This window comes from Caloenas nicobarica, chromosome Z (genome assembly GCF_036013445.1).
Source record: "Caloenas nicobarica isolate bCalNic1 chromosome Z, bCalNic1.hap1, whole genome shotgun sequence".
NCBI classification, from domain to species: domain Eukaryota; kingdom Metazoa; phylum Chordata; class Aves; order Columbiformes; family Columbidae; genus Caloenas; species Caloenas nicobarica.
Window position 1 is genome coordinate 2,423,187 of NC_088284.1, and position 26,668 is coordinate 2,449,854.

A 26,668-nucleotide genomic window follows, 5' to 3' on the forward strand; every position below is an offset into this window, starting at 1 on the left:
GGAAAGTTTTAAAACTTGATATCTTATAAGTATGAGGGCCAAGAAAAAGGAATTTTGTGTTGGTGAAAAGGAGGCATTTCTTGCTTTCCGAACTCTTCATAGCTCTGGAGAATTACAGAAACTGAAATTGAGGTAAATACAAGAGTTACAATTACAAAATTTCAAATATCAGTTATTTTAAAAGAGCGTTATACTCGTGTTTTCCTTAAAATCATAGAAATTTTGACTAAGGGATAGGAAGAAATCTGCACCTCTTCACTTTACGATCCAGTCTCAACAAATATTTTAATCTCCTACATTGCATTTATTTTAGCAATAAGTGTGAAAATGCTTTTAAAAGCTTGTCAACTGATATTTTTACTTCATTTTTGAAGTGATGAAGAGGCTTGACCATCACATCTCAGAACGGACCAAAATTAAGAGGTCTTAAACTTTTTGATGATGATCCTTCTGGATGAGAGATACAGAGTGTGTAGGGTTAATATGTGACTGAAAGGATGGGATTTTTTGCACTAATGTGTGATATTAAAGTAAGAACTGTGACTTAAGGCTGCGGTGGAAGCTGCACTTCAGGTCGGAGTGAGAAACGCTGGTAAAACACGACAAATTCCATTTGGTTTTCAATTACTCTGCGTCAGAATTTGGTTTCAGGTCTGTCAAGAGATTGTATTCCTCCCAAGCTGCATTTGTTATTAAATTACACCTTTTTGTTGGTGAATTTTGTTTTTTCAGCTACTGGTCACGTCTGGAAAGACTAAAGAAATACAAGTACTGATCAGTTACCTCCATTTTTCTGATTTATTTTTTTTTCTCCAGTAGTCTGCGAGTGTACCAGTTCTGTAAAATTGCTGTGTTATTTTGCATTTTAAAATGTTGTTATTATTTTATTATTTATGCATTATAGGTGACACCAGAAGCTGAAAGAGTTTGTGTTTTCTCTTTAGTTTCCTGTTTCTTCCAAAGAATAACTAGTGATGGATTTTTAACTTATTTTTTTAGTGCATCTGCAATGAAAAATCTATATTTTAACCCCTTCCCCAAGTAACTACTGAAGTCTAGTAGGTTTTGTAACATGGACAACGTGAAAGAAGAGAAGTTCATTCATATAATATCTATGATATTGGGCATAGAATGAATTCCTGGTAGAAGCAGCACAAGTTAGTTGTGGAAATATTGTGTTGCAATCAAATTAATTCAAGTTCTGAAACAGTTTTATTTGCTTCACCAATAATTTTGTCAGGGGAGTGGAGAAATTACTTCAAAGCTTAAAATAAATTAGACCAGCCTTTTGCGTTGGAAAGGGAGCGGAATTTAACAATTAAAAAAAACCCTAAATAATTTATTTTTACATTAGGGATGCTCTAAGGGAAACAAATAAAAATCAAGTGGATTATTAAACAAAATTTTAACTGGTGCCAAAAATCAAATGGACTCTAGAATCTACTTCATATGTAATGAAAATATCTGTGTGCTTTAGGACGTCTGTAGTTCAAAATTGGAGCTTTGCAGACAGATACAGAAACTTTCAGCCTCAACTAGAATCCCAAATTTGTAATTTTTATTTTGTTACGCTACACTGTTTTTAGTTCAGTGTTGTTCTAATTGTGGTCAGTCTGTGAAGAGTATATTGAATTTGCATAGAGTGAGACAAAAATATTTTGGAGGATAAATGGACATAAAATCTTGGTGATTTTTTTTTTTTTTAACCTGTAGCGAATTTTTAAATTTTTCATAGGACAACTGGAGCCACATTCCATCTGGATGCGGCTCATCATGTGTTTTCTCTTGGGCTTTGTATGTATGTGCTTGAGCACATATTTACACTATTGCCTGTATGGCAATGTTTGATTTTTGAGGGTTGATTTCGCAAATCATTTAATTTCAACAATAATTTTATTTCAACAGCTGTAGTTTCTAATTAGCAGTTTTCATGAGAGGGAAAATGTTCCTCTGTGATTAAGCAAAAAAAAAGCTTGGAAGTATTTTAATAAAATTTCTATGGATTATAGTTGTTCTTTTTGTATAGACACATGAAGAGGCGAAGTTCTGCAAAGAATGATCTAAGATTTAATGAGGCCTTTGACTAAAATCTTTGTCTTAAACCACCAAAGACAAACCCTTAATAAGATTATAACATAGTTATTTTTTACTTAATGGTCCAGAAAAGCCAACTGTAATTAAACGTGTTCTGCCAGACTGTATTTCCAACACAAGTATGAAATTTTTACATAACCCAATAAATGGCTATTTTTCCTTTTGAACAAGCCATCAAAAACATTTTCCTTCTTTCTGCGAGTGACTTCCTGGCCAAATAAGAGCAAAGCCAAACAGATCATGTGCTTAGCAGCGTATTAGTAGAAACTATTTTAACAGTTGCAGATTGGAATTTTATTTCCTTGTCCTGAAGCCAGTTACTATTGTTGAGTAATTTGAGATTTTTCTGATTGAATGTTAAGTTATTGGTATCTGGGAGTTGTAGTAGAGATCAGTGAACGCTCATTTTCGTGACACTTGAGTTTGTTTGTCAGGTTTTTTTCACTTTCAAAACAGTGACATTTTCCAGAGTGACTCACTTTGGGGAAAGAAAAATACTATTAAAGAAGAAAAGAATGTGACACCTTGAAATAGCCATCCTGGTGAAAATAATGGATTTCCATTAATGAAAAAGAAATTTCTGTATGACATGGAAATTCAATTATCATCCTTGTAGGAAAGTGTGCATTTTTGCTTCTCAGTAATTTGGTTTTTATTGGGATTTTGAATTTGCCCCAAGTCCCAAGCAGCCAGGTTTCACTGTCACGGGTGTGGGGACACGGCTCAGACCCAAGTGACATGCTGGGATGCTGATGTGGAGGGTGCAGCTTAACGCCAAAGCTTCACCCTCATTGTTCTGCCCTTAACTTTCTGTGTTAAGGTGGGAAAAATGGCATTTTGTTGGTGTTTGCTGTGCTAAGGATGCTGGTGACAGTGTGATATGGTGGCATTTTTGAAGACGTCCCCAAGGAAAGGTCTTTTTGAGTCTTAAAATAATAGCTTAAAGTTGTCCTGGTAGTGTAGTCATGATCTAGGAAGGGGCAATATTATTAATTAGCCCAATTATTGCAGTTGGAATAACACAGGGATGTGTGTGAAGCTTAACACCCAAACCATCTACAGCTGGCACAGCTTCTGAGGGTTTAACCTTAGAAGAGGGCTTAGATGTTGTCACCCAAAGGAAAATTTCTGTAACCATTTTACTAGGAATGGTATTGGGATCTGGAAATATAAATTCAATTACCAGCACGGTAGCTGGAATGCAGCTTTATTCATTTAACCTTTCATCATATTGGAGTTTAATAAAACTAAGCATTATAAACTTATTGCTGGAATGTAAGACAAGGACTAGATGAATGAGAAGCTGGAGAGGAAGGCACAGAAGCAAATAAAACCATTCCCGATGTCGATGTATAGACAAAGAAATTTAAGGTAAAGAAATTTCCTTTGGGGTGCTCGTGTAAAATGAGAGCGCGTTGGTCTGACAAGCTCTTGCACATTATTTTTATTTTGCATATTAATCAAATGCTTTCATGTTTGGCCTTTCTAGATTAGTCCCTGACTAATATTTATTTTTTTGTGCCAAGCGTTGCCCTCTTTCCCACTCATTTTAGAGCATTTTGCGAGGTTTAAAGTTGACTGTGATCGTGGAATGGCTGCAATTCAGTGGACGGATTTTCCTCGGCCGGGATCCAAACCTTGTCATCCTGTTGTGGATATTAATACTGACAGAGTTGAGACCTTGTCACTCGTCTGCTGAGTAGCGTAGGGAATAAATTCGGAAACAAGGTTTCATAAGAGAATTGTGGTCAGGAGCAGGACAAGGTTTTCTGTCTAAATGAGAAATTTCAGAATGAGTCTAACCCTGGAGTAATTCCTAATAATTGTTAAAAGACTAAATTTCTTAACATTCCTGTTAATATTTTGGATTTTTGCTCAGCATTATGAGAATCTGTAGCTGATAAACACACAGATCTGTAGTCTCGGGCTGACTAAACTGAAAATTTTTACTTTCCTATTGGTCTTAGTTCACACAAAACCCCTCACACTGAGATTATTTATACTGCAGCTGATGTTCAGAAGGCGTTTAAATCCGTTTATTTCTGCCATGTACATACATGGATCTTTCTTCTGTATTGAACAGTTGCTGTAGGACTCATTTAATGTGTATCTAGGGTAATGTGCAAGTCTCGAGGGCGAAAAACTTATATGAGTTGGCTTTCTCCAGTCAACTTCAGCTGGCAATTCATTATTTCAATAAGGTATTTGAGGTGGGCTTCCTGGATTTATTTTGCACCTCACACCTTAGAATCATAGAATCATTTTGGTTGGAAAAGACCCTCAAGATCATTGAGTCCAACCATTAACCCACCCCTGGCACTACCCCATGTCCCTGAGAACCTCATCTGTGTGTATTTTCAACCCCTCCAGGGATGGTGACTCCACCACTGCCCTGGGCAGCCTGTTCCAATGCCCCACAGCCCTTTGGGGAAGAAATTGTTCCCCAGATCCAACCTCAACCTCCCCCGGCACAACTTGAGGCCGTTTCTCTGTGTCCCTGTCTCCCCTCAGCTCCTGTTCTCCAGCTGAACCCCCAGCTCCCTCAGCCGCTCCCATCACACTTGTGCTCCAGCCCCTTCCCCAGCTCCGTTCCCTTCTCTCAACTCGCTCCAGCACCTCAAGGCCTTTCTTGGCGTGAGGGGCCCAAAACTGCCCCCAGGATTCGCGGTTTGGCCTCCCCAGTGCCCAGCACAGGACGGTCACTGCCCTGGGCCTGCTGGCCACACCAGTGCTGGTACCGGCCAGGATGCTGGTGGCCTCTTGGCCACCTGGGCACACGCTGGCTCGTGTTCAGCCGCTGGCACCAACACCCCCAGGTCCTTTCCCAGCCGCTCTTCCCCAACCCTGCAGCGTTCGTGGGGTTGTTGTGACCCAAGTGCAGGACCCGGCACTCGGCCTGGTTGAACCTCAGATAATTGGCCTCAGCCCATTGATCCAGCTGGGCCAGATCCCTCTGTAGAACCTTCCCACCCTCCAGCAGATCAACACTCCCACCCAACTTGGTGTCATCTGCAAAATCGCTGGGAGTGCACTCGATCCCCTGATCCAGATCATTGATGAAGAGATTAAACAGAACTGGCCCCTTCACTCTTGTGAGGAGTTTACTGAAAACACGCAGATGTTAATCAGAAACTCAGTTCTTGGAACATGTGGTGATGATAACAGGATGCACGGGGCTGCATTTTATAAGTTTGAACCCTATAAATTTTTTATTTATAAATTCCATTGACCCTTTAGAACAAATGCATTTTCAGCAGATCTGAATTAAACCTTAAATGAACGAGGACTTTGCCGGTAAGAAGGAGCTTTTTCACAAGCGGTTCTTACTGTACCAGTCATGTAATATCTGCTTGAATCCATTGCTTTGTGAAGTGAAATTCAAAAACCGTGGGGAGAAGGATTAACTAGTAGAAAATATGAGAAGTGAATCACTTGCTGAGAACTCTTAGTTATTTTTTCCTCCGTGTTCTCAAGGAAAATCCTGCATTATAGTTATCAGGCTTACAAACTTGTATTTTGGGCTGGCAAAGGAACATGTCATTTCTTTAAACAGCAATTTAACTAGAGGCTGAATGCCTGAAGGCTTTTTTTTTTTTTTAAACTGCACAAGCTGGTCTCACATTATTCTCTGACTATTTTGCTTTTGAAGTTCTTGTGTAAACATATCAGAAGCTCTGCTTTTTTTTTCTCGAAAGAGAACAGACCCTGAGGTTTGCTGTTAAATGTGCATAACAGTGGCAAAATCTAAGATGTGTGGTATAAAAGGGTGTGTGGTATAAAACCCTTTTTTTAAAAAACAATTCTCTTGAAAACAATCAGAAAACCACAATTATAGCAAATGTCAAGTCACAATATATAGGGTGGTGTAACCTTCCAGTTAGAGACCAGGTACATCATGTGGTCCAACGTATGCAGCACAACTCGATGTCTGGTGGGAACGCTGGGGTGAAACATTTATGGCCACTTTTGGACCTGACATCTTTCCGATGAAAGAGCTTAAAATACAATTTCCAAATTTCTTGATATCTAGACGTTTAAATAATACCAAGAATAACTTGTATTTCTGCAGTCAAACACTCTCTTGTGTTTATGTGCTGTTTCTTATAGAGCAGTGTGGGAAATGGAACTGAGTCTAAAGAAAAGAGTTTTATTAAACAATACATAATTTTATTTTCCAGTTTTCCATGTTTGGAACTTAATGGGATTTTTGTAAAGCAAGATATGATGATGTGCATGACAAATTCCCTATACAAGAAACTATTCTTTTAGAATTTCAGAGGTTCTAAAATATAACAACTGCTCTAAAAGCATGGCTGGAAAATAGAATAGTAAGAGGCAATTTTTGAAAGATAATCAGTTGAACAACAAATTGCTTCAAGGGTTTTTACTATGAGTAAACTATTTATGATCTTGTGGGGGTGACAATCGGGCACAGCAACTGGAACACCTGTGACAGCTGTGATCAGCAGAATTTGTTATCGCACTTCTGAGACAAAAGTACAAAAATGATTTGTACAACACAGGAAAAGGTAAAAATAACAATTCCTCTTCTCACAACGTGGAGACCCAAGACCTGGAGATGGTGTTTCATCCACCCATTTGTGTGCCTGACCTCAGATTTTTTCTGGACACTAATACAGACTTATCACGAAGTCATATGTTCTCTGAGGAATCTTAATTCAGTTGAAATTATAGATATTGGAAATAAATTCTGCCCTGGAAATCTGGTAACTTTTGAAGTTAATGGTTGGTCTTCGTGGTGAGACACTTGGTTAATTTGTACATGTGAAGGACTTGCATCAACCATGTGTATCTCCATACAGTAAAATAAGTATCTCACAGTTTCCTCAATGATCCAGTTGTTTAGTCTTAAGAAAACAAATGAATAGCAACAAATCTGGAGTAGGTTTTTCTGTAATTAAAAAACAAACCCACAGCAAAAAATCCCAACAGAGTCTGACCTTCCTGAAAATTATCCATAGGTTTTCCTGTTGCCGAACATTCAGTAGAACGAATCAGATGACTGTAACCAGAAAGTTATTGAGATAATTTTTGTTTAACTTCTTTAAATTCTCTTGCCTGTGACCAAGAAGGGCGAGGAGGCGCCATGTTCTTCCATGGACATTTTCCGAACAAGCATCCAATTTCCAAGGGTTCTCTCCAACAGCATCTGGAGCATCTGCTCCCAAAATTACATCTTAAAATCTGAACGACTTCTAGAGAATTAATCTCAGGTATAGTTTGGTGATCATTGAGTTTGCCAACAGGCTTCCACATCATCTCACTTTGTTATGGAGAAATCTTTAGTGATTTCAGGCTTTTTTGTAATCTCCGTGACTTCCTCTTCTGTTTTCCAATTTGGAGATTTCGGTACCAGTTGTTCTTGGAGAGGAATTACAGAGAATCTAGGTTGGAAAACTGCTTATTATGTAAAAGCATTATGCAATTGAAAGTGCAGCTTTTTACATTTCTGCAATTAAGAAAGTTGTCCTGAAATAGTCTTAGCATGGATGGAAAATGTGCTCATTAGCCACGTTCCTATTCTTGCCCAATGTCCTGTTTAATTTTGCTGTAAACTTTTAACTTGCAAGAGCTGCAAGAGCTGCTGTCACTACATTTTATTTTTTATAATTGCTGTATTGGTTAGAATTGCTTATTAGTGAGGATTTATATAATTTTTTCCCCTTTTTGTGATCTATTTGCTTGCCTGAGTTCTAAAACACTCTGAAGCTTTGCAAAATTTGTCCTGTTTCCCAAACAAACCATTTTTAGCTGCTGTCGCAGACACAAAACGAAAGCCCTGGTGACAGCACTTGGTGCAACTGAGTGATTTAATTGCAGCATTAAAATGAACAAATGCAGGGAAAATTCTGGAGTAGGGCTGGTCTGAGTGCATTTGCCATTTATGTGAGTGCTGCTTCATGCGTTGAAAATACATTATATTTAAAATGGGCTCTCCTGGGACTCTGTAAATTCACTAAATAAGTGCGTTGAGTGATACGAAGAAAACAAATAAGAGATAATAAGAGTCTTGTCTCTTCTTCTGCTGTTTTTCTTTTCCCTCTGTAAAAGCCTCTCAGAAATAAAGGTTTAGGTAAACTTATTTTGAACAGTATCTAGAGAATAAAATCTAATAATTAAGGTCTAGATAAGTCCATTAAAATGTTTTAATCATAGTCCCATGTAGCTCGTCTAGTCGGGTTAGTGATTTGTCACAGAATTTGTAGCAACTTGTGGAATTTTTGCTCTTGCTAAATGCAAGTTGTTTCTCGTTGCCATTTGGCTTCGTCGTATTTTCACTGGAAGAAGAAAAAATAGCCTCGTGCGCTTTTGCAGTTTGTGTATTGGAAAATAGCGTGTTCTCAATCGCTGTTATGGTTGCTTCTCTTCCCATCTTTTTAACAGCATCTCTTTTTCCCCTCTCTGTTTTAGGCTCTCTCTCCCCACCAGAACCACCATCAGCCTCTCAAAACTCTGATATTTAGTCATTTTTGAAGCAATTTCAGCATTTTTTGGTATGTCAAGAACTGGCATATTTGGAAATTGCCATAATTGATTTGTAAAGTGTATAAACTGGGTAAAAGCTTTGCCTGGGCAAATATGTAGAGCTCTCCAGTTAATTTTAAATTAAATTTTTGCTGATGTTTGGCGCATACTTGAAACAAGCACAAGGCTAAAGATGGAAACCTGAAATACTTGTAACTATTGCACCTTATGTACAAATTAATCCCTTTGTGTAGAACTGACATTTTCCCTGTTGCTTTATCAGATTTTTTTAGCGGATTGTGAAAAGATATAGTGACTGTATATATGAAAATTTCTTTTTCTGTCTGGTTAGCGTGGGTGTCACGTTAGACATAATTCCTTCTCAAATGTGGAAATCCTCATTGTGTTCTTGCTCAAGTGTAGGATTTTATAATCTGCTAAAATGCCAACTGCTTTTAACTAGAATTAAATATGGTCCAGTATCCATAAATTATAATCGTGAATGCGCATGGGTGTCTTATTAAACTCTGTGTGAGAAGCGTGGGAGGTGATAAACTCGAGACATAATACTTGAGATATTGTACATTTGCTTTTTAAAACTTGTTCCAAGTATATTTTGGAGTCCACCAATTCCCATCTTCCTCAAAGAAGTTAATGGAATGTTAATTAAGCGGGACCATGCTTTGTTTTTCTCTTTTGCATTTGGACCAAATGGTGGTTAAAAACTAGTAATGGTTCTTAAATTTCTTTCTGGAAGGGATGTAGTTAATTTAGAATTTGTGCCATGTGTATAATTGTCCTATCTTTTATTTATCACCTCGTAATTAGCTGGCGTTCCATCAGGAGATTATTCTGTGACTCGTTGTCATTTTAGATGTGACAACCTGCATTAAATTTTTTGTATGTTCAGTTTTTAACCCCCAGTCCTTCAGTTTCCAAGATGTGGATGGGAAATCAGCAGCGTTAGTACCTCAATTAGCCATATGCTAATCTATAGATAAGCTGAACTTGGCTAAAGAAATAAATTTTCATATGTGGCTACGCAAATGTCCATTTTTTTAAAAAAAATTATTTTTATTTTTAAGAAGGGAACAAAGTGGTAAGAAATACGGAAAAGAAAGGGAAGAGGCTGCTCGTTTTGGTGGAAGTTATATTAAAAACCTGACTGACATGTGCTCTGTATCAACTAGATTGTTCTTACTCCTGGTTTTTGACTCCTTCAAAAAGCTTCAAAAAGTCTGTGAGATAAATTTATGTATAAACGTCAAGTAATGGGAATGGTAAATGCAATTTTTTTTAATAGGTATGACTTACTTATGTAAGAGCCCCATTTGAATCTCCTCCAAAAATCATGATTTATCCATTCAATTGTTTGAAAAAGCTTTTACTGTTAATTTTTACACCTTTAGCAACCTGTTCTGAAGTTATTTTTGGCTTGACTTGATATGGTTTAGCATTGAATTTGCCAAAGTAAAAGTACTGTTTTCTTTCCTGATTTGGAAAAGACTTAATCTTTTTATATTTAATAATTTTCTTTCTCTGCAGTTGAGTTACAGTGCTTTCTTATTCTTTTTGGGACCTCATATGCGTCCTGTTTGAGCCCTAATGCAGTGACTTTAATTTGACTTAGTGTGATCTACAAGCATTTCAGCAGCTTATCCTTTTTTTTTTCTTTTTAATAAAATATATAAGCATAGATACGTTCTTATAATATAAATACATATATGGCCTAGTATGGTATGTCGATATATATTTAGTGTGCATATATACAAACACTTGTAGGTATTGAAGTACCTAGAGAGGTATAAATAAAAATATGCAGAAATATTGTATCAGAATTATTTGTAACATAAAGAGAATATGTTATATAAATATAAAGTATATTTATATATTAATAAATAATATTTTGATATGTATTATAGAATAAATTATTATTAAAATAAATGTAGATATATAAAATGTAGATAATATAAAAAGAGGAGAATATTGTTAGAAAAAAAAGATGATAAATGAATGTTTTCCAGCACCTTCACAAGACCAGACAGTGCACATTCAGGCCAAGGGCATCAAGAGGTAAATGCCCTTATTAAGTAGAAAATGCTCTTTTTACAGATAGGGGAAGTAGAGGAAATAACATGCTTAGAGCTTGACTAAAATTATACAAGGAATTGACATGACAACCAGGAATAAAATACCAGTGTCCTGATCTTTGTCCTCATGATTTAACTGCTAGGCCTTGCTTCAAGGTTAATAAAACACGCTGTTTGCATGTGATAACTAATGTAAGGTTTCCACTTCACTAACAATATCAAATGAGTTAATAAGATAAATATATAGAGAGAGTATATATATGTCTCTTTCTGTAGTCTTGACAATTGGAATGCTTTATTTTGCTAAGTGGAGTTCAGGCCGTAGGCAATCAGTATCTGTTTTTCCCTTCTGACGAAGCGTGTTGTCCGTACTCCTCAAGAACCTCCATAATAAGGTAATTAATGTGAGATGCCATCAGATTTACTACAGGAAAGGCTGAGAGAATGGGGCTTATTCAGCCTTGAGAGAAGAAGGCTGCGGGAGACTTCATCACCACATTCCAATATTTAAAGGTTGGCCACAGAGAAGATGGAGAATCCTTTTTTACAAGGAGTCCATGGAAAAGATGAGGGGCGATGTGTACAAGTTACTTCTGGGGAGGTTCTGGTTGGACACAAGAGGGACATTTTTCACCATGAGAACAATCAGCCATTGGAATAATCTCCTCAGGGGAGTGGTGGATCCCCAGCATCGGATGCTTTTAAGATTCGGCTGGGCCAGCTTGTCTAGGCTGGACTTTTGCTAATAAAGGTTGGACCAGGTGATCCTTGTGGTCCCGTAAACGTGGGATTCTGTGATTTTGTGAACTAAAATTTTGATAGATACAAATACCATTGAATATTTTAATATGCAAGTATTTCAGAGAATCATAGAATCATTTTGGTTGGAAAAGCCCCTCAAGATCATCAAGTCCAACTGTAACTCACCCCTGGCACTAACCCCTGTTCCTGAGAACCTCATCTCTGTGTCTGTCCAACCCCTGCAGGGATGGTGACTCCACCACTGCCCTGGGCAGCCTGTTCCAACGCCCAACAGCCCTTTGGGGAAGAAATTGTTCCCCAGATCCAACCTCAACCTCCCCTGGCACAACTTGAGGCTGTTTCCTCTCGCTGCATCACTTCCTATGTGGGAGAAGAGACCAACACCTTCTGTTTAAGTTCGTGGAGCCTGAAATCATGTTTTTATGAAAAATAATTCAAGTATTTTAATATCTACCCCAAACTAGGTAGCCTAAAAAAAGATCGCTTTGCACAAGTGGCAGCTGCTGATATTGAAGCCTCCAGAACTTGTATACATCATAGGCCTGTCTTAGTTGGGTAGGCCTTGCTTGGTTAGGCAGGCCTGTCTTGCTTAGGTAGGACTTCTTGGTTAGGTAGGATTTGCCAAATATTTTTGGCAGAAGAAAAAGCTCCATAGAAATTGGAAGGACTTTTCAAAAGTGTCGTGGGCCTAGAGGCAGCAGTGCCAGCTGTCACCCTCAGGGGCTGTCCTGCTGCTCAAATTGGCTTTTTTTAACACCTAAGTTGGCTTTTTTAACACATAGGTTGGTCTTGTACAGACCGAGAGTTACACGATAGGTTATATTAAGAAATTATATTAAATTCTCTTTCTCAAAGCATGACCTTAGACTTATTGTAGATGATAGCAGAGAAGGCAGTTGTGGATAGTTCTCCATATTTCAATATCCCAATATTTCCTAATTGTGCTCTTGGAGATCAAACACTTTATTCTTTATAGTTTAGCACTATTGCAAAATCCTTATGAACAGGAAAAGCCTCAAGGAATCCCATGCCCTGTGGTATCAAAATTTTAGGTATGGAAGATGAAACATTTTGGAACTGAACATGCGCGCTGGAGACAAAGCGCATCTAAATGTAACTTTTCATATTGCAAAAAATGTAAATCTTTATGTAATTCATGCCATAAGATAGGTTAATAACAATTGGCTTATCAGTATCTACACCCAAACTTTCTTAATACATTATATGTAATTTTAGTCTTTAATAGTAAAGTTGATGAGTGTTGGCACATGTTACTATATAATTTCCATGTTAACTATCATTTTTTTGTTTGAAAAAAATTGTAATAAAATCTGTATTTACAGACAGAGTTAGTAATATTAATACTTAATCAGCCTTTTTCTCCGCCTGTAGCATTGTATTTTTGGAGTCAGCAAATTCAGTACCCCAAACCCTTTCCCAACACCATTCCCTTCACACCGGCCATCTACCCAAAAGACAACTTACTAGAAATTAGATGTACAAGTGGGCTTAAAATATGATACTGTGCGTTGCAACTTGATTTTGTTGGTTTGAATCCAATCAGGGTATCTAGTGACAAAATTTTGTTCCTCTCTGATGCCTCTCGAGTTGATTCTTGTTCAGAGACTGAAGCCAAAGAGCAGGTGCTGACATAAACCACCAGCTCACCAACTTTGTCAGTTATTTATGTCCTGCTTTGAAGGGTGAGCAGATTCTTTCAGCATTTTCTGCTACTCAAGATAATAAATTTTGCCATGGTTTGCTAATTCTAGGGAAAGGACTTCATTCTTCAGGGCTGCCATTTTTCTCAATGCTTTATTGTTAAAAGCACCATTTTAATAATGTTCATACGGCTGGAGCTGGTATTGATGCCCATAGATAAGTCTATATATCACTTTCTATAGTGAAATCCAGTTTTCAATTGCTCATAATTTTTTTTTTCAAACTTCAGTTGTTCGTGATGAAACTTTTCACGCTGCGTATCTTCCTTAGGCTGATCTTTTTTTTTTTTTGCCTTTTTTTTTTTTTTTTTTTGGCACTGCTTTAATTGAAAACAGTTCTTCTGCTTCTGAGAATGAGGTTACGGAAAAATGTTATTTAACCAATGCTGAATTCTTACATCTGTTTTATTGAGGAGTTTTAGAGTGTTCATGCCTTGGAACAGGCTCTTGAGATTTGGGAGGGGGCCTTAGGAGAGCGAAACCATAGACAAAAGATGTGCTGGTTACAATCCCTCAGCAAGTTTATTAAATCTGGCTGAGTTACCAAGTCTTGAAAGTTGTTATTTTGTATACGTAGAGCAGAAAAACTGGCAGCAAAATTGTCTGAACATTGAGTTTTTAGGAAGGGTGTTCCCTGGAGCTTTGGGATGCTGCACCCCTCTGCGAGTCTGAGAGCCTGTTCCAGGATGCGATGGGACTTTCCCTGGAGTTGCTTCATCCAGCTGCTGGTGGACCAAGTTTTGAGTAAGAGAATTGACACTTGGGGACTTGCTTGTCCTTGGTACAGCAGGTAGTGTAGAGGAAGGAGTTCTCTCACTGCATTACCACATCATAGAATCACTTTAGTTGGAAAAGACCCTCAAGATCACTGAGTCCAACCGTTAACCCACCCCTGGCACTACCCCATGTCCCTGAGAACCTCATCTGTGTGTATTTTCAACCCCTCCAGGGATGGTGACTCCAGCACTGCCCTGGGCAGCCTGTTCCAATGCCCCACAGCCCTTTGGGGAAGAAATTGTTCCCCAGATCCAACCTCAGCCTCCCCTGGCACAACTTGAGGCTGTTTCCTCTCATCTTGGCACTTGTTCCTTGGGAGCAGAGCCCGACGCCCCCTGGCTCCAACCTCCTTTCAGGCAGTTTGGAGAGCGAAAAGGTCTCCCCTCAGCTCCTGTTCTCCAGGCTGTACCCCCAGGTCCCAAGCAAAAATAGGGACAGGCTGGGGTGGATTAAAAAACCCAATGTGCCCCATTGCAGATGTGCACCGGCGGGAGGTGACGGGGTCCAAGGACTGTGAAAAAGTCTCTGAAATTAGAGCGGCAGCCAGAACTCTCCCAAAATGTGTAGCGCTGAGTTTCCCAGCTGTGCTTATATTTGGAGTTTTCAGTAGAATGAAGGGTATGAAGAGGCTGGGGAAGATGCTGTTGATGTAATTCAGTGATGGGATAGAGAGAAAGAATGAAAACTGGGAGCAGCAGGAGAAGGCACATCCCCACAGAGCTGGGTCCAGCAGATCTGCTGTCGGTAAAACTGTGATTCAGGCACTGAATTCACCCCCTACCTCATCCTGCTCTGTCTCAATCGCTTAATCGCTTAATCGCTTAATCTTGTCTGGTTAAACTCAGAGATGCTGAGTTGTGCCATGGTAAAGCTGACCATTATTATTTTCTGACTTGGACATAAGTCTGGTAAGGGGCGAGATGAAAATTATCTTGTGTTTTAGGCAACTGAGTCCAGCAAAAATTATTTCTCACTTGCCTCTTTGCCTTTAATTTTTTTTTTTTTTTTAGGTTGTTAGGCAGATCATTTTTAAATGAGACGTTCCCAGGAACCACTCGCTCGTGTTCTCATGTCTCACTTAGGAAACAACTTCATTTTAATTGACTGCCTGCAGTCGCAAGTCAACAGGAGAAGTGTTTTAAGCTCTCTAAGTGATATAAAATTCAGAGTGCTCTGGAAAAGTTGGTTATTGGATGTATTGATCTGTCTAGGAACATTACAGGTCACTTCTGCCAACAGCAGCCTGAATTTCATCGTCTATCTCTATGTAGGGTTAAGGTTATCCTGAGGGTACTGCTTCAAAAGCATTAGTTAATATACATATAGGTAATGCATACAATACAAATCTGGACTTAGCATTGGTGAATAGTTCATTATTCTGCCTTATTAATATGTCTGTGGTTGATACATTTGATAATTATAACATATTTTATGGTTTATAGAAATAAATGTTATTACTACATAAAATACAGGTATGCATGTATAACCACCAAAATGTATCTGTCTACATTAAAAAAAATAATTAAAGTAATATTTGGTCTTTTTGCTATAGAGAGGAATTCATTCTGGCATTTATTGAGTTGGTTTTAAAAGGCTTTTCTTCCCTCTCTCTACAAGGGAGGTCAATCGAAGTGTAGATAAATTAGTGATAATATTTGCAATTCTCTGAGTGTACTAACTAATAAACTAAAAATAATTGGAGGACAAGGTGATCAGGATAAATGCAGCGAGTATTCTGCACTATTATATGCTATACTGAACGTATTTACCTCTTTCATCTCTTTTGTTCTTTATACCTTTCAGGGTTTATATTTTTCCTTCTGTTCTCTATTATAATTTCTCAAACCAGGTGTGTGTTCTGATCAGAGGCAGGTGTAGCTAGTAAGTACTAAAGACTTCATTGCAAAAGAAATAACGACCGGCAAGTGATTGACTTGCCTGGTTTTGCGTTAGTAAAATCAAAATAATGGATATTGGTGAGTAAAGCCGGTATTTTGTTTGTTTGAAATATTTGCACATGCCTGCACTAGATTTAAAGGTTAACTTCATTAATCCAAAATACACATCTTAAAATAATTTCCCCGACAATCCTGTCCACCTGAATTTCAAATTGTTGAGAGTAGCGGGAGGAATGATTATGAAATTATTAAGATCAGATATTGACATCACTACATCTCATTTTTCTTCTTGAAAAACATATTTTGTACTTTGGAAAGCTTTTTTTGTTGCTTGTCTTCTTTCTCCCTTAATCTTGTTTTAAATGTGTAGGATGGAAAGAGGACTTTTTTTTTTTTTGCCATTTTATAAATGAATTAGTTTGAAAAGAAAATAGGATATTCTGGAATCCTATGGAAGTCTTTATGTGTAAAGTTCTTCTTCAGTGGACGAGGTTGAGCATTTTGTTGTCAAAAATTAATGCTCCAAACAAATGTTGCTCTCACATTACCAGGATAGTTTTTGAACATGTTTGTTTCTGGCCCCAATTTAGTGTTGACTAAAAATATTACTGAAAATCCTGCTGTCAGTGGGATTAGACACGTTCTCTGGGCTCCCTCCCACTCTGGCCACAACAACAAGAAAGTTGTTTAAAAACCACAGGAGTTTTCTATTAAAAATAAGACAAAAAATCAAAGTAAATGCTCCAAAAAGAATATAAAAAATCCCACAAACAAACAAACAAAAACCCTAACAAAATAAACCACCAAACAAAATGACCCTGTCCCTCTGCCAAAAAACAAACAAACAAAAAAAGATTGAGTCAGTTTTTTGTACAATTAAATCCAACATTGGATAGATTTGCAATTTTTCCCACATTTTTCATAAATTTTCCACTCAAACAGCCATAATACTGTGATGTCGTGTTCTTACATAACACTGTAAACCCTTTATTTTTATATTGTGGTCACATTTGCAGCTCCAGGTCTACTGCAAAGGCTTCAAACGCGCAGCAGAAATTTTCTTCCGTCTCAGAAATAATTTCACTTGTGTCTAGAGAAGCTGAAATAGGTATTTCCAGTGGTGGAGCTAATAAAAATATCTGAATATTTCCTTCTTTATTTAAGATGTTCTCTTCCTATAGTTTTTGGAATAGATTTCTTGAAGAGAATTAATGGCTTATTAGAGTTATTTCCAGTTTTATCTGGCGACTTTTGATTTAGGAATGTGGTCTATAATTTGCTTTACTTAATTCTTCAAGGTGTCTATTACCAGGTACTACCTTGTTTCTCCCAAAGTAAGACTGGGTCTTATATTAATTTTTGCTCAAAAATTCCTTGCTTTTTTATATATATTGTTACCTGGACACTAAATTGACTTTTTTAATGAACTCTAACTAGGGCTTATTTTTGGACTAGGGCTTATATTTCGAGCATCCTCAAAAATCCTGAAAAATCATGCTAGGGCTTATTTTGGGGTAGGTCTTCTTTTTGGGGAAACAGGGTACTCAGTTTTGTGTTACAGATATTAAAAATGTTTTTAGAGGTTTCCAGCTGATGAAGCTGTCCCATTTTTCAGCATCTGTAGACCTCCTCTGGAAATATTCAGTGTACCATCTTTGGAACAATTCAAATCCCAAAATTTCCAGTAAGAGAAAGATCGATGCAGAAGGAAGGCAATTTAATGACAGATGAGAAAGTGAATATGTGTTTGTGTTTCAAGGAAAAAAAAAAAAACAGTATGTCTTTTGTGTTATGAGACAGTGTCGGTGTGTGCTGGTTTGACTGAAGATGAGTTAATTCTCTTCATGCCATTATAAACTTTACTTTTTCGTAGGTAGAGCGCTCGTTATTTGGACTTAGTTTGAGATAACAGCCCAGCACAGAGTTAATGTTTCTAATTGCTCTGGTTTGAGAGCCAAGGACACTCTGAGCTCTGCCACAGGTGTGAGGCAGCGAGGAAGGGGGATGGACGGGGCAGAGCTTGACTGACACCCAGACTGGTCGATAAGAGTATTCCAGCCCATTAGCATCATGCTAATTATTTAAGGAGAGTCGGGATCTTCTGGTCTCTCTCACTTCTTCGCCTTCTTCGCGATTTTTGTCAGAGCCAGGGGAATTTGGTTCGGAACATTTAGTTCAGCCCTTTGCCATTTTGCAGAGGCCTTTGGACCTTTCTGCCTCTTTCCTTTTTTCAGCTCTTCAGGGCCAGGTGCTGCTTCTCTCTGTGAACGGAGTTTGCGAGGAATTGCCTTGAGTATCTTTTATTATTTCTATTACATATATATACATTTACTACTAGTGTATTACTATTTTGTTGTTTCATTAAACTGTGTTTATCTTGATCTGAGTTTCTCCCTTCCCTTTTGATTCTCTCCCCTATTTGGGGGATAAATGAGTGGCTGTTGTGGTTATCTTGCCAGCTTGGGTTAAACCACGACAAAGGAGCACAATGTATATAACCAAGGGGCAAATATGAGGCCCGTGGGCCAAATCCTAAAATTACATTTGGCCCATTGAAGGCAACTGTGAGACCGATGCAGCACCCAGTGACAATGAGTTTGACACCCCTGGACTCCTGTCCTAAAAAAAAAAAACCAAACAATATAATTTTATATATCCCAGTATGAACTGTAATCTAGCAATAAAAAGATCAGTAGTTTCAAATGAAACAAACACTATTTTGGCAGGGAATTGAGGAATATGCTTGTTTATTACAATAAATCTCTGCAGTTTAGTATCTTTTGCAGTGCAATGAGGTTGCACGAAGTGTTGGAGCTGGGAAGCAAAGTGGAAAAACCTTTCAAAGAGGAAGAAAAAATGCATGGGTATAATTTGGCGAGACAACAAAGAAGCCTGTGCCTCATATTTAAAGGCTGTTAACACTGGAGTAGAAATGTTTTATGGTATTACATAGAACTACTTATAGGAATAAGTAGATGAAGTTGAACAAAGTAATGCTTAGGCTGAGTATTAGGGGGAAAAAAAGTGAATATTAAGCTTTATTAGATTATGTAACACTTTTCCCAAAGGATGTGGTTCGAGCTCCATTACAGTCCCTTCAAATGAGACTGGAAGAACGCAGCAAGGGGAGGGATGGACACAGTCACTTGAAACATCTTTGCATTTCACTCACTCCCGTGATTCATTTCCAGAAGAGCCGCATTCCGAATGTTGGGAATGACCTCATGGCCCCAACCTCCTGGGACTCGTTGGTGCTTTTGGGAGAGTTTATTTGGAGATAAATATCTGATCTGGTGTTGGTTTATTTTCTGCACGCACCCCACACCCCCTTTTTTTTTTCTTCTTTATTTTTCCCTTTTCTCTCTTTTCTCCCCTCTCTTCCCCGCTCTCCTCCCCCCTCCTCCCTCCCCTTCCCTCTCCTCTGTTTCTTTCCCTTTCTTTCCCTTCCTCCTTTTCCTTCCTTTTCCTTTATTGTTTTTCCCCCTTTTCCTCTTTTTCATTTTTTTCCTTTTTCTTTCCTTCCAGTGGCTGCAATAACTGAGCTGTTCCCTGCACCTTTCCCATCCTGCTGTATCATTGCTGGGAGCAATGGGAATGGGCAAAAATCAGGTGCCTGGGGTGCATTTTAAAAGCAAAAATAAAGATAAAAATCCTTGTCTCTGTTAGAATTAGGTGTGGGAAACATCAAACAAGTAGGTGGTACTCAGTGTATTGCAATGAGCCAGTCTTTCATAAGAAGAAAATAATTTGGTTTTAGATCTTGTCTTCTAGAATGGTTTTTAAATACCTTTTTAAGGTGTCGTCTAGAACATGCTTCTAATCTTCCTATAGCAAAGCAGTTGCTTTTCTCTTGGTTTTAGGAATTAAATACTGAAAATAATGTATAGTAATAGGAAAAGCCCAGAAATAAAGCCCATGACAATCCATCCACTGTGTAAATTGTTGAGACATCTCTGACCTTGCATTTTACACCTTGGTCTGCATGGTATCTTGATAGGAATTAAATTGTGTTTTTTCAACCGATCGTGCATTTACTCTTATATAAATTCTTTATGCTCCTTATGAGTTTAATGCTTAATATACAAGTTCATTAACCACATAAAAATTATTCCATATTTCCCATCCCTCAGCTTTTGTAGTTTCTTACTGTAACAAATCCTCCAAAAACTTGCAATGTGACTCTCCTGAAATTAATGTAGGTGCTCTTTTTATAGACTTTTAAGCAAGTATACCCAATGCTCCTCACAATAAATTGCTTAAATAAAGATCTGAGATGTTAAGGATATGTTGATAAAGTATGAAATCACTTTGACTTGAGACATTAAGGGAATTTTATTTTGATAACGCAGATCCAGCCTCTCCTGGTTCTGATTCCATGGACCCGTTTTCCTCTTGCGTTCATTATCACGTAACGTCCCCACAGCAACTCGAGCAATCACTTACATGGCAAAGCCGTTGGAGGAAAAGTATTTCTGTATTTTTAGCTTTCTTCTAACACAATGTCGCAGCTGGAAACGAGGACAGGAGCCAGCGCAACTCTTCGGGGGCTACCAGAAATCCTTCAGCAGCCCCAGTGTGAGAACTGTTCCACTGACTTAATAAATGTGACACACGTAATCAACATTAAATAATTAAAAAACCCAACCCTTAAGTTCCCCAAGCTGCTGCTTAATGTAATAAGAATGTAATAGTAATTGTAATGGTTTTGAAGATGTTATCCACTGGGTTTGGTGGAGGAAGCACAATTAAGATGCAATGAAAGTCGCTTTTGCTTTAATTCTTCGTAATCTGTATTTGCTGCTACCTCAGGTGGTGTTGCAGCACTGAACATTCTGGATGCTGAAAGTTTCATAAATATAATAGGAGAGGATGTGGATCTCGGACGTGATTTAACAGATTACAGAAGCATGGGGTAGATCTGGTCTGGTGGATTTTTTTTTTTTTTTTGTGGTTGGGTTTTCTGTCCGATATTTAACTTTTTTTCACTGACTTCTCCAGCCTCACCTACTTGTCATCTCTATGTTTTTGCAACAAAGGAGCAGATTTGTCATTTTGGGAAACGTTAAAATGACACGAAGAGATCAAGAAGATCTTTAGAAGATCTTCATGTCTACCACAACTCCTAGTTCTTCAGTCTCGAAAGCAGCCTGGGGCTGCACCTCAATCCCAATTAGTGTCAAGAACAATAAAACTCGTTAACAGGACGCTAACAATGTATGATAGGACTCATGTTGTGTGTTTGGGGAACAAGGAGAAGATTTGTGCTGTTAAAACTCCAGTAAGGAGAGAAATGAGCATCCTTCAAAGGGCTTTGCCAGCACTAATTGAAATTTCATGCCGATATTTAAACTTAACGAAGGATAAACCCTTCAAAGGAAAACGTGATGAAGCTGAATTATTAATATGATTGCATTTCAAAATATCATTAAAATCAAACTCTTAAAATTTTACTTTGAAAGCATAAATAAATGCATTGAAACTCTTCTCCCAGTAGGAATAAAATGAACCTTATTTGTATCTTGTTGCATAACAGAGACCAGAGCATTAGGCTGCAATTTCTGCAGAATTGTGTTGACATTAAATAAGAATCTGGTGGAAAAAAAGTTATTTTTTGATGTGTCATAAATTCATTTTGCTATTAAATGTTGTTCCACAGACTGTCAAACTAGATTAAAATCTTGGGTTTATTTTCATGGCTATGTGTTTTTAGCCTTTTACAGAAAATCTCAGATTCTTTATTGCAAAAATTATACCTTGCTCTTAAGACCTGCTTTTCTTGCTGTGCTGTACATGGAATTGTGTGAGGAAGGAAAAAAAAAAGGAAATAAGAATTTTAGGATCTTGAGGTGATTTCTTATTTTTCTGCTGTGCAATTTAGGACTTTGACCTATTAAATGAATAATTTGATGAGATGCTCCATCTCTGCCATAAAATATCAACAAAATTAAGTGCTAAGCAGGTATTTGGGGATAAATATAATCCAGTGTGATTGGGAGGGGCTGTTTCTTATCACCTGGGAATGTATCAGGACTGGCAAATCCTCCCCTTTCTCCTTTCCCGACGCCTTTAATTGATATTTTGCCACAAAACTCATCAACCTCGGTCACCAACACCACTGGAATTAGGAACAGGAATTACAAATGCAGTTGTTGAGTGTTTGGAGTTAATTTTTATAGTGCTGTAAGGATTAAGTATGAATGCGACTCTGCTTTTAAGGCTGAAACATCAAAGTTTAAAGAGTATGAAAAAGAAGATTTTAACAAGCAGCGTTCAGGTGCTTTATACTTTATGCCTTAATACTGGAGCTGGACACGCACCATAAAAATGCACCTACATAAAGGGAAGGATATTCTAACATGAGCAAAGAGTGATGTGGAATGATGAGCTATTTGCATTTTTATACCTAATAAATTTTTGAGGGTCTAAAATAAAGTTTTGGTGCTTTGTTACCATGAGGCGCTTGTGAGACAGCAAAATTTGCTTATCGAAGAGGAATCAGCCTGTTTTTTTAACACTATCAATAATGATTTGTCGCTTTAAACTGTAATTACTTTTTAACAAACTTGAAGTTATTGTGAATGTTTGTAATTCCAAACATTTACATCTTGTGTGTGAGCTCTTCAAAAGGGATTTCAGTGTCAATGTTTCCAACTGGAGCCCTTTCTTAAATAGTTTCATCTTCTGTAGCAATGCAAAAATATAAGGCTGTGTGTAATAATACCCTAATATTTAAATTGGTGTTGATCGTGGTGTTTTGTTGTTTTTTGGTTTTGTGGGGTTTTTTTTCCTAAGAAGTTAATTAGCTGTGATGTTATCTACTCATCATGATGAGCAACACTGATGATCTCTACAGGAGTCTCAGTCTAGACGCTCTGCTTTAAGCAATATTAGTTTTTGTTACTGTCTTTTGCCTAAAGTGTGCTGAGTTTAATAAAATTGAGTACATGAGAAAAATGCTGTGTGATGGACCAAGTTGGTTTTATTAAAAAAACAACCTACAAGCTCATTTTCCTCTGTTAATATGTTGCCATTGCTACGTGAATCTTTCAGCTGGTACCTGCTCCATGTTTAAGGTTCTCCTCTTCAAACACAGGCTTTTGTTTCACCTCTCCTTGTTTCCTTTTCACATATAATTATGACTTCATTTTCTTGAATTTCCAGCAATCTTTCAATTCCCTCCTTCCCACACCTGCTGCTGTTACTCCTGAATTTTTTGTTGTGAGAAATCAAGTAGCCAGACCTGTTGTCTTGTTGTACAAAAGTGAAATGTTTTTCCTGTTTCTGACCTATCAGACACTATCTGTTTCTCTAGAGGAGCTTTGTGCATTCAAATAGGAACACAAATAATGTATATGCATATATATATATTTTTTATCTTGTAGCTGGCCTGTGGACAGTCTTCACACTCGGTGGCGTGGGGAGCAAAGCATCGCTGCAGCTGGAACGCTGCTCCCCTCTTGCAAACCAGAGCCTGCTGCTTCTCCTCGTCTTGGCGAATCTCACCGATGCTCCCGATACGCCCAATCCCTACAGACAAGCTATTATGTCCTTCAAGAACACACAAGGTTTGTATTTCTTAAGCATCAATGGATGAAAATGAAGCGTTAAGTTGCTGTGACTACTTCAAGGTTCTCTTTGCAAAACTTGTTTTCACTCCTGCCAACCTGTGGAAGAGCAATAATAGTATAATTTCTTTTGAGGACAAGGATATTCTTTTCTTCAGACTTGAGAAATTTTAGCCAGCTTCATAATTTCATAAAATATAAATAAAACCAACCTATAAGTAGGTTGGGTATCCAAGAGTCTTCAGGAGTCCCCTTAAACTTTGTAGCAGCGGGGGAAATTCTCTTTAAGCGGAGACACGTTCCTCATGATATGAGGATATAGGATTGTTTGAATAAGAATAAATTTTTGTCCTAACGCGCCCCTTTGATTTATTGGATACTGTTTACAGGCAATTGAGATCAAATTCTTGATACAATTTATGTTTTGTTCTGCTTTTTTGAACTGAAAACTTCTATGAACGCTTTATTTTGGTTGACTTTATTTAATGTCCTCGGTAACTAGTTATGTATTTCATTGAAAACTTATATATGTATCATTATAAAATTTTAAAAGAACCTATTCTTTGTCAGAAGTAGTACAAATAGCTGCATTTTCTCTCGATTTGTCCATTTATAGAATGACTTATTGTTTCCACTACCAATACTCGTATAACTGAGCTTAAATTTGATTCCTGTGAACATTCTGAGGGACTGGTAGGAGGAGAATGATATAAAAAAGAAAGGCTAGTTATGCCATAATGACCTGTAGTGTCTGGCTTTTTTGTTGAAATAACTGATAAAATTTAATTGGGACAGAACTGATAAAATTCAGGATAGTTTTCTTTATTCTACATGCTCTAGAATAGTTTTATTTTTCTCTTGGACAGTTTAATGTTTTATAGAATATCACAGGGTATGCTGCTGTTGCCGATAAGTTTCTTTAATACTGTTTAATTTTTTAAATAATTTTAAAATATCCTTTAATGAAACGGATAATGAAGTGCTATAAATATAAGCGACGTGGTTTAAACATCTACAGAAGTGAAGCTTGAAAGTCAGTGGATACTCCTCAGCTAATGAATCATGGAGTCAATTTGCTGCTTAATAAAAGATGTTGAACTGATCTGATTTTGCTGTCCACATCCAAATTTTCCATTATTAAGAGAAATATTTGCCTGAAGCAGGATGGTTTTAATCAGTCCCTAATGACGATCAGTGTTTGAAGGGGATGTGGAGGCAGAAAAGACAAATTTTGGTCTCTCCTCTGCCTGGTAGAATCTTTTTTGGGGAGAATGTCCTGGTTTTGGCTGGTATGGGGTTAATTTTCTTCCTAGTGGCTGGTGTAGTGCTGCATTTTGGATTTAGAATGAGAATAATGTTGATAATACACTGATGTTTTAGTCATTGCTAAGCAGTCAAGGACTTTTCAGCTTCTCACGCAATGCCAGATGCACAAGAAGCTGAAAGAGAAGAACTGACCCAAAATCACCGAAGGGGTATTCCATACCATAGAACATGTTCAGTATATGTTTGGGGGTAAGAAGAAGGAAGAGGAAGGATGTTTGGAGTGATGGCATTTGCTTTCCCAAGTTACTGTTACCCGTGATGGAGCCATTGCTCTCCTGGCCATGCCTGAACACCCACCTGCCGATGACAAGCAGCGAATTAATCCCTTATTTTACTTTGTGTGTGTGGCTTTGGCTTATTCATCTGCCGTTATCTCAACCCATGAGTTTTCTCACTTTTACTCTTCTGATTCTCTCCCCCATCCCACCGCAGAGGAGTGAATGAGTGGCTGCGTAGGGCTGAGCTCCCTGTCTGGGGTTAAACCACACCAGACAGGCAGGGATTCCACTGCTGATGGGCTGTGTCTTGCCTCTGCAGAAAAAAAGGAGAAAACGTTGCTCCAGGACCTCCTGCTGTTTTCAGCTGAATGGCTGGAGCCATCACCCCTCGCCTGCGCCAAGAGAAGCAGCAACATTGGCTCTGCCGGGCCCCCAAATCCCGGTGGGAGCCAAAGCTCCCGTGGAGCTCCTGCAGGTTTTCCAAGCGCTTTTTCCTTCCAAAAAGGGAGGAGATGTTGTTTGAAATCCGTGACAACCACCACATTCTTCCAAGCTGAAAGCTGTTTACAAACTTGGCTAAGAATATGGGCTAAAAAAAAAGGGGGAAAGCGACACACGTGCGTCTCAGCAGGTGTAGGGAATGTTTGTGTGATCAGTCCCTACCGGTATAAACAGAGATTTCTCCAGAAGAGTGGAAGATTTTGGTAAGAAATCATGGGATTGTTCATATCAAAGCCAAATTCCTTTCATCTTGCGGTAGCTGCCCATGAGCACATGTGTAGTGACGCTGTTCTCACCGTTTTCTGTGGTCATGCAGTCTATAACATCTGAGAAATCTTTCAGGATTTGAAGAAAAAAGGAAGATTTTGATTAAATGCAATAGTTGCTGCCTATTCTGTCGGCCGTCGTAGTAGAGTTGGCTGTAAAACAGCTTGTAAAAATGCAGATATTTATATTTACATTGTTTTTTTCCTTTATTCTTCTGAATTTTTTCTTCCTCTCCCTATAATCCCTTCTGTCCAGAAATTACTGTGCAGGAGGAATAATATTGTCCCACTGTTTTATACAGCAGAGATTTCCTAAGTTAACACATTTTTAATGAACGATAATTCAGAAATCTCTAGTCTGTTATTATGGGAACTAAGGAATTTTAGTTCAATTCTTCAACTTTGAACATCTTGCTTATAGCAATATGGACATTTTTAAGTCCAGACCTTTAGTATATTTGAGTATCCAAGCTCCTGTTGTTCCCAGAATATCATCTTGCCATGACATTGCTGGAATATTTTCATGTGTGTAGCTTGTTTGAGTATTCAGTTGCCAGGATGCTGAAAGAAATCAGCCCAAAAAAGGCAGATCGTCCTGTTTCACAGAGCGTCGCAGAAGATCCACGTTTTAGTTGGATGTTTTTGAACAAGAGCCAGACAGGAAAATACTTTCTGCAAATTTCTGCGGAGCTTTTTGAGTATTGAGAAAAGCACCTGCTCTGCACTGGAACTAAACCTCATGCTCTCAAAGGGGTTTTTTGTGAAGAAAAGAAAGTAAAAATCTCTGGAGGACACAAATCTAGATTTCTGACATGAGTATGAGTGCGTTGAATGTCACATTTGCTTTTTCCGTTTCCACTGGAAATTCTTAAATGGTGGAGATCTGCGCTGGTGGACATTTTCCTCAAAACTGATGAAGGTTCTTCGAGCCAAAATCTGTTTTATTTTCACTTCCAGCTCTGGC

The 26,668-nt window shown here is 38.0% G+C and overlaps 1 protein-coding gene across 2 annotated transcripts in view; it reads left to right on the top strand.

The window, feature by feature from the left end:
* DYM (dymeclin) overlaps positions 1 to 26,668 on the top strand; it is a 188,636-nt gene that overhangs the window by 46,825 nt on the left and 115,143 nt on the right. For both annotated transcript variants that reach the window (XM_065656605.1, XM_065656606.1), the window contains one exon: positions 23,211 to 23,393. In XM_065656605.1, coding sequence (XP_065512677.1) covers positions 23,211 to 23,393 — 183 coding nt within the window. The remainder of the gene's footprint in view (positions 1 to 23,210; positions 23,394 to 26,668) is intronic.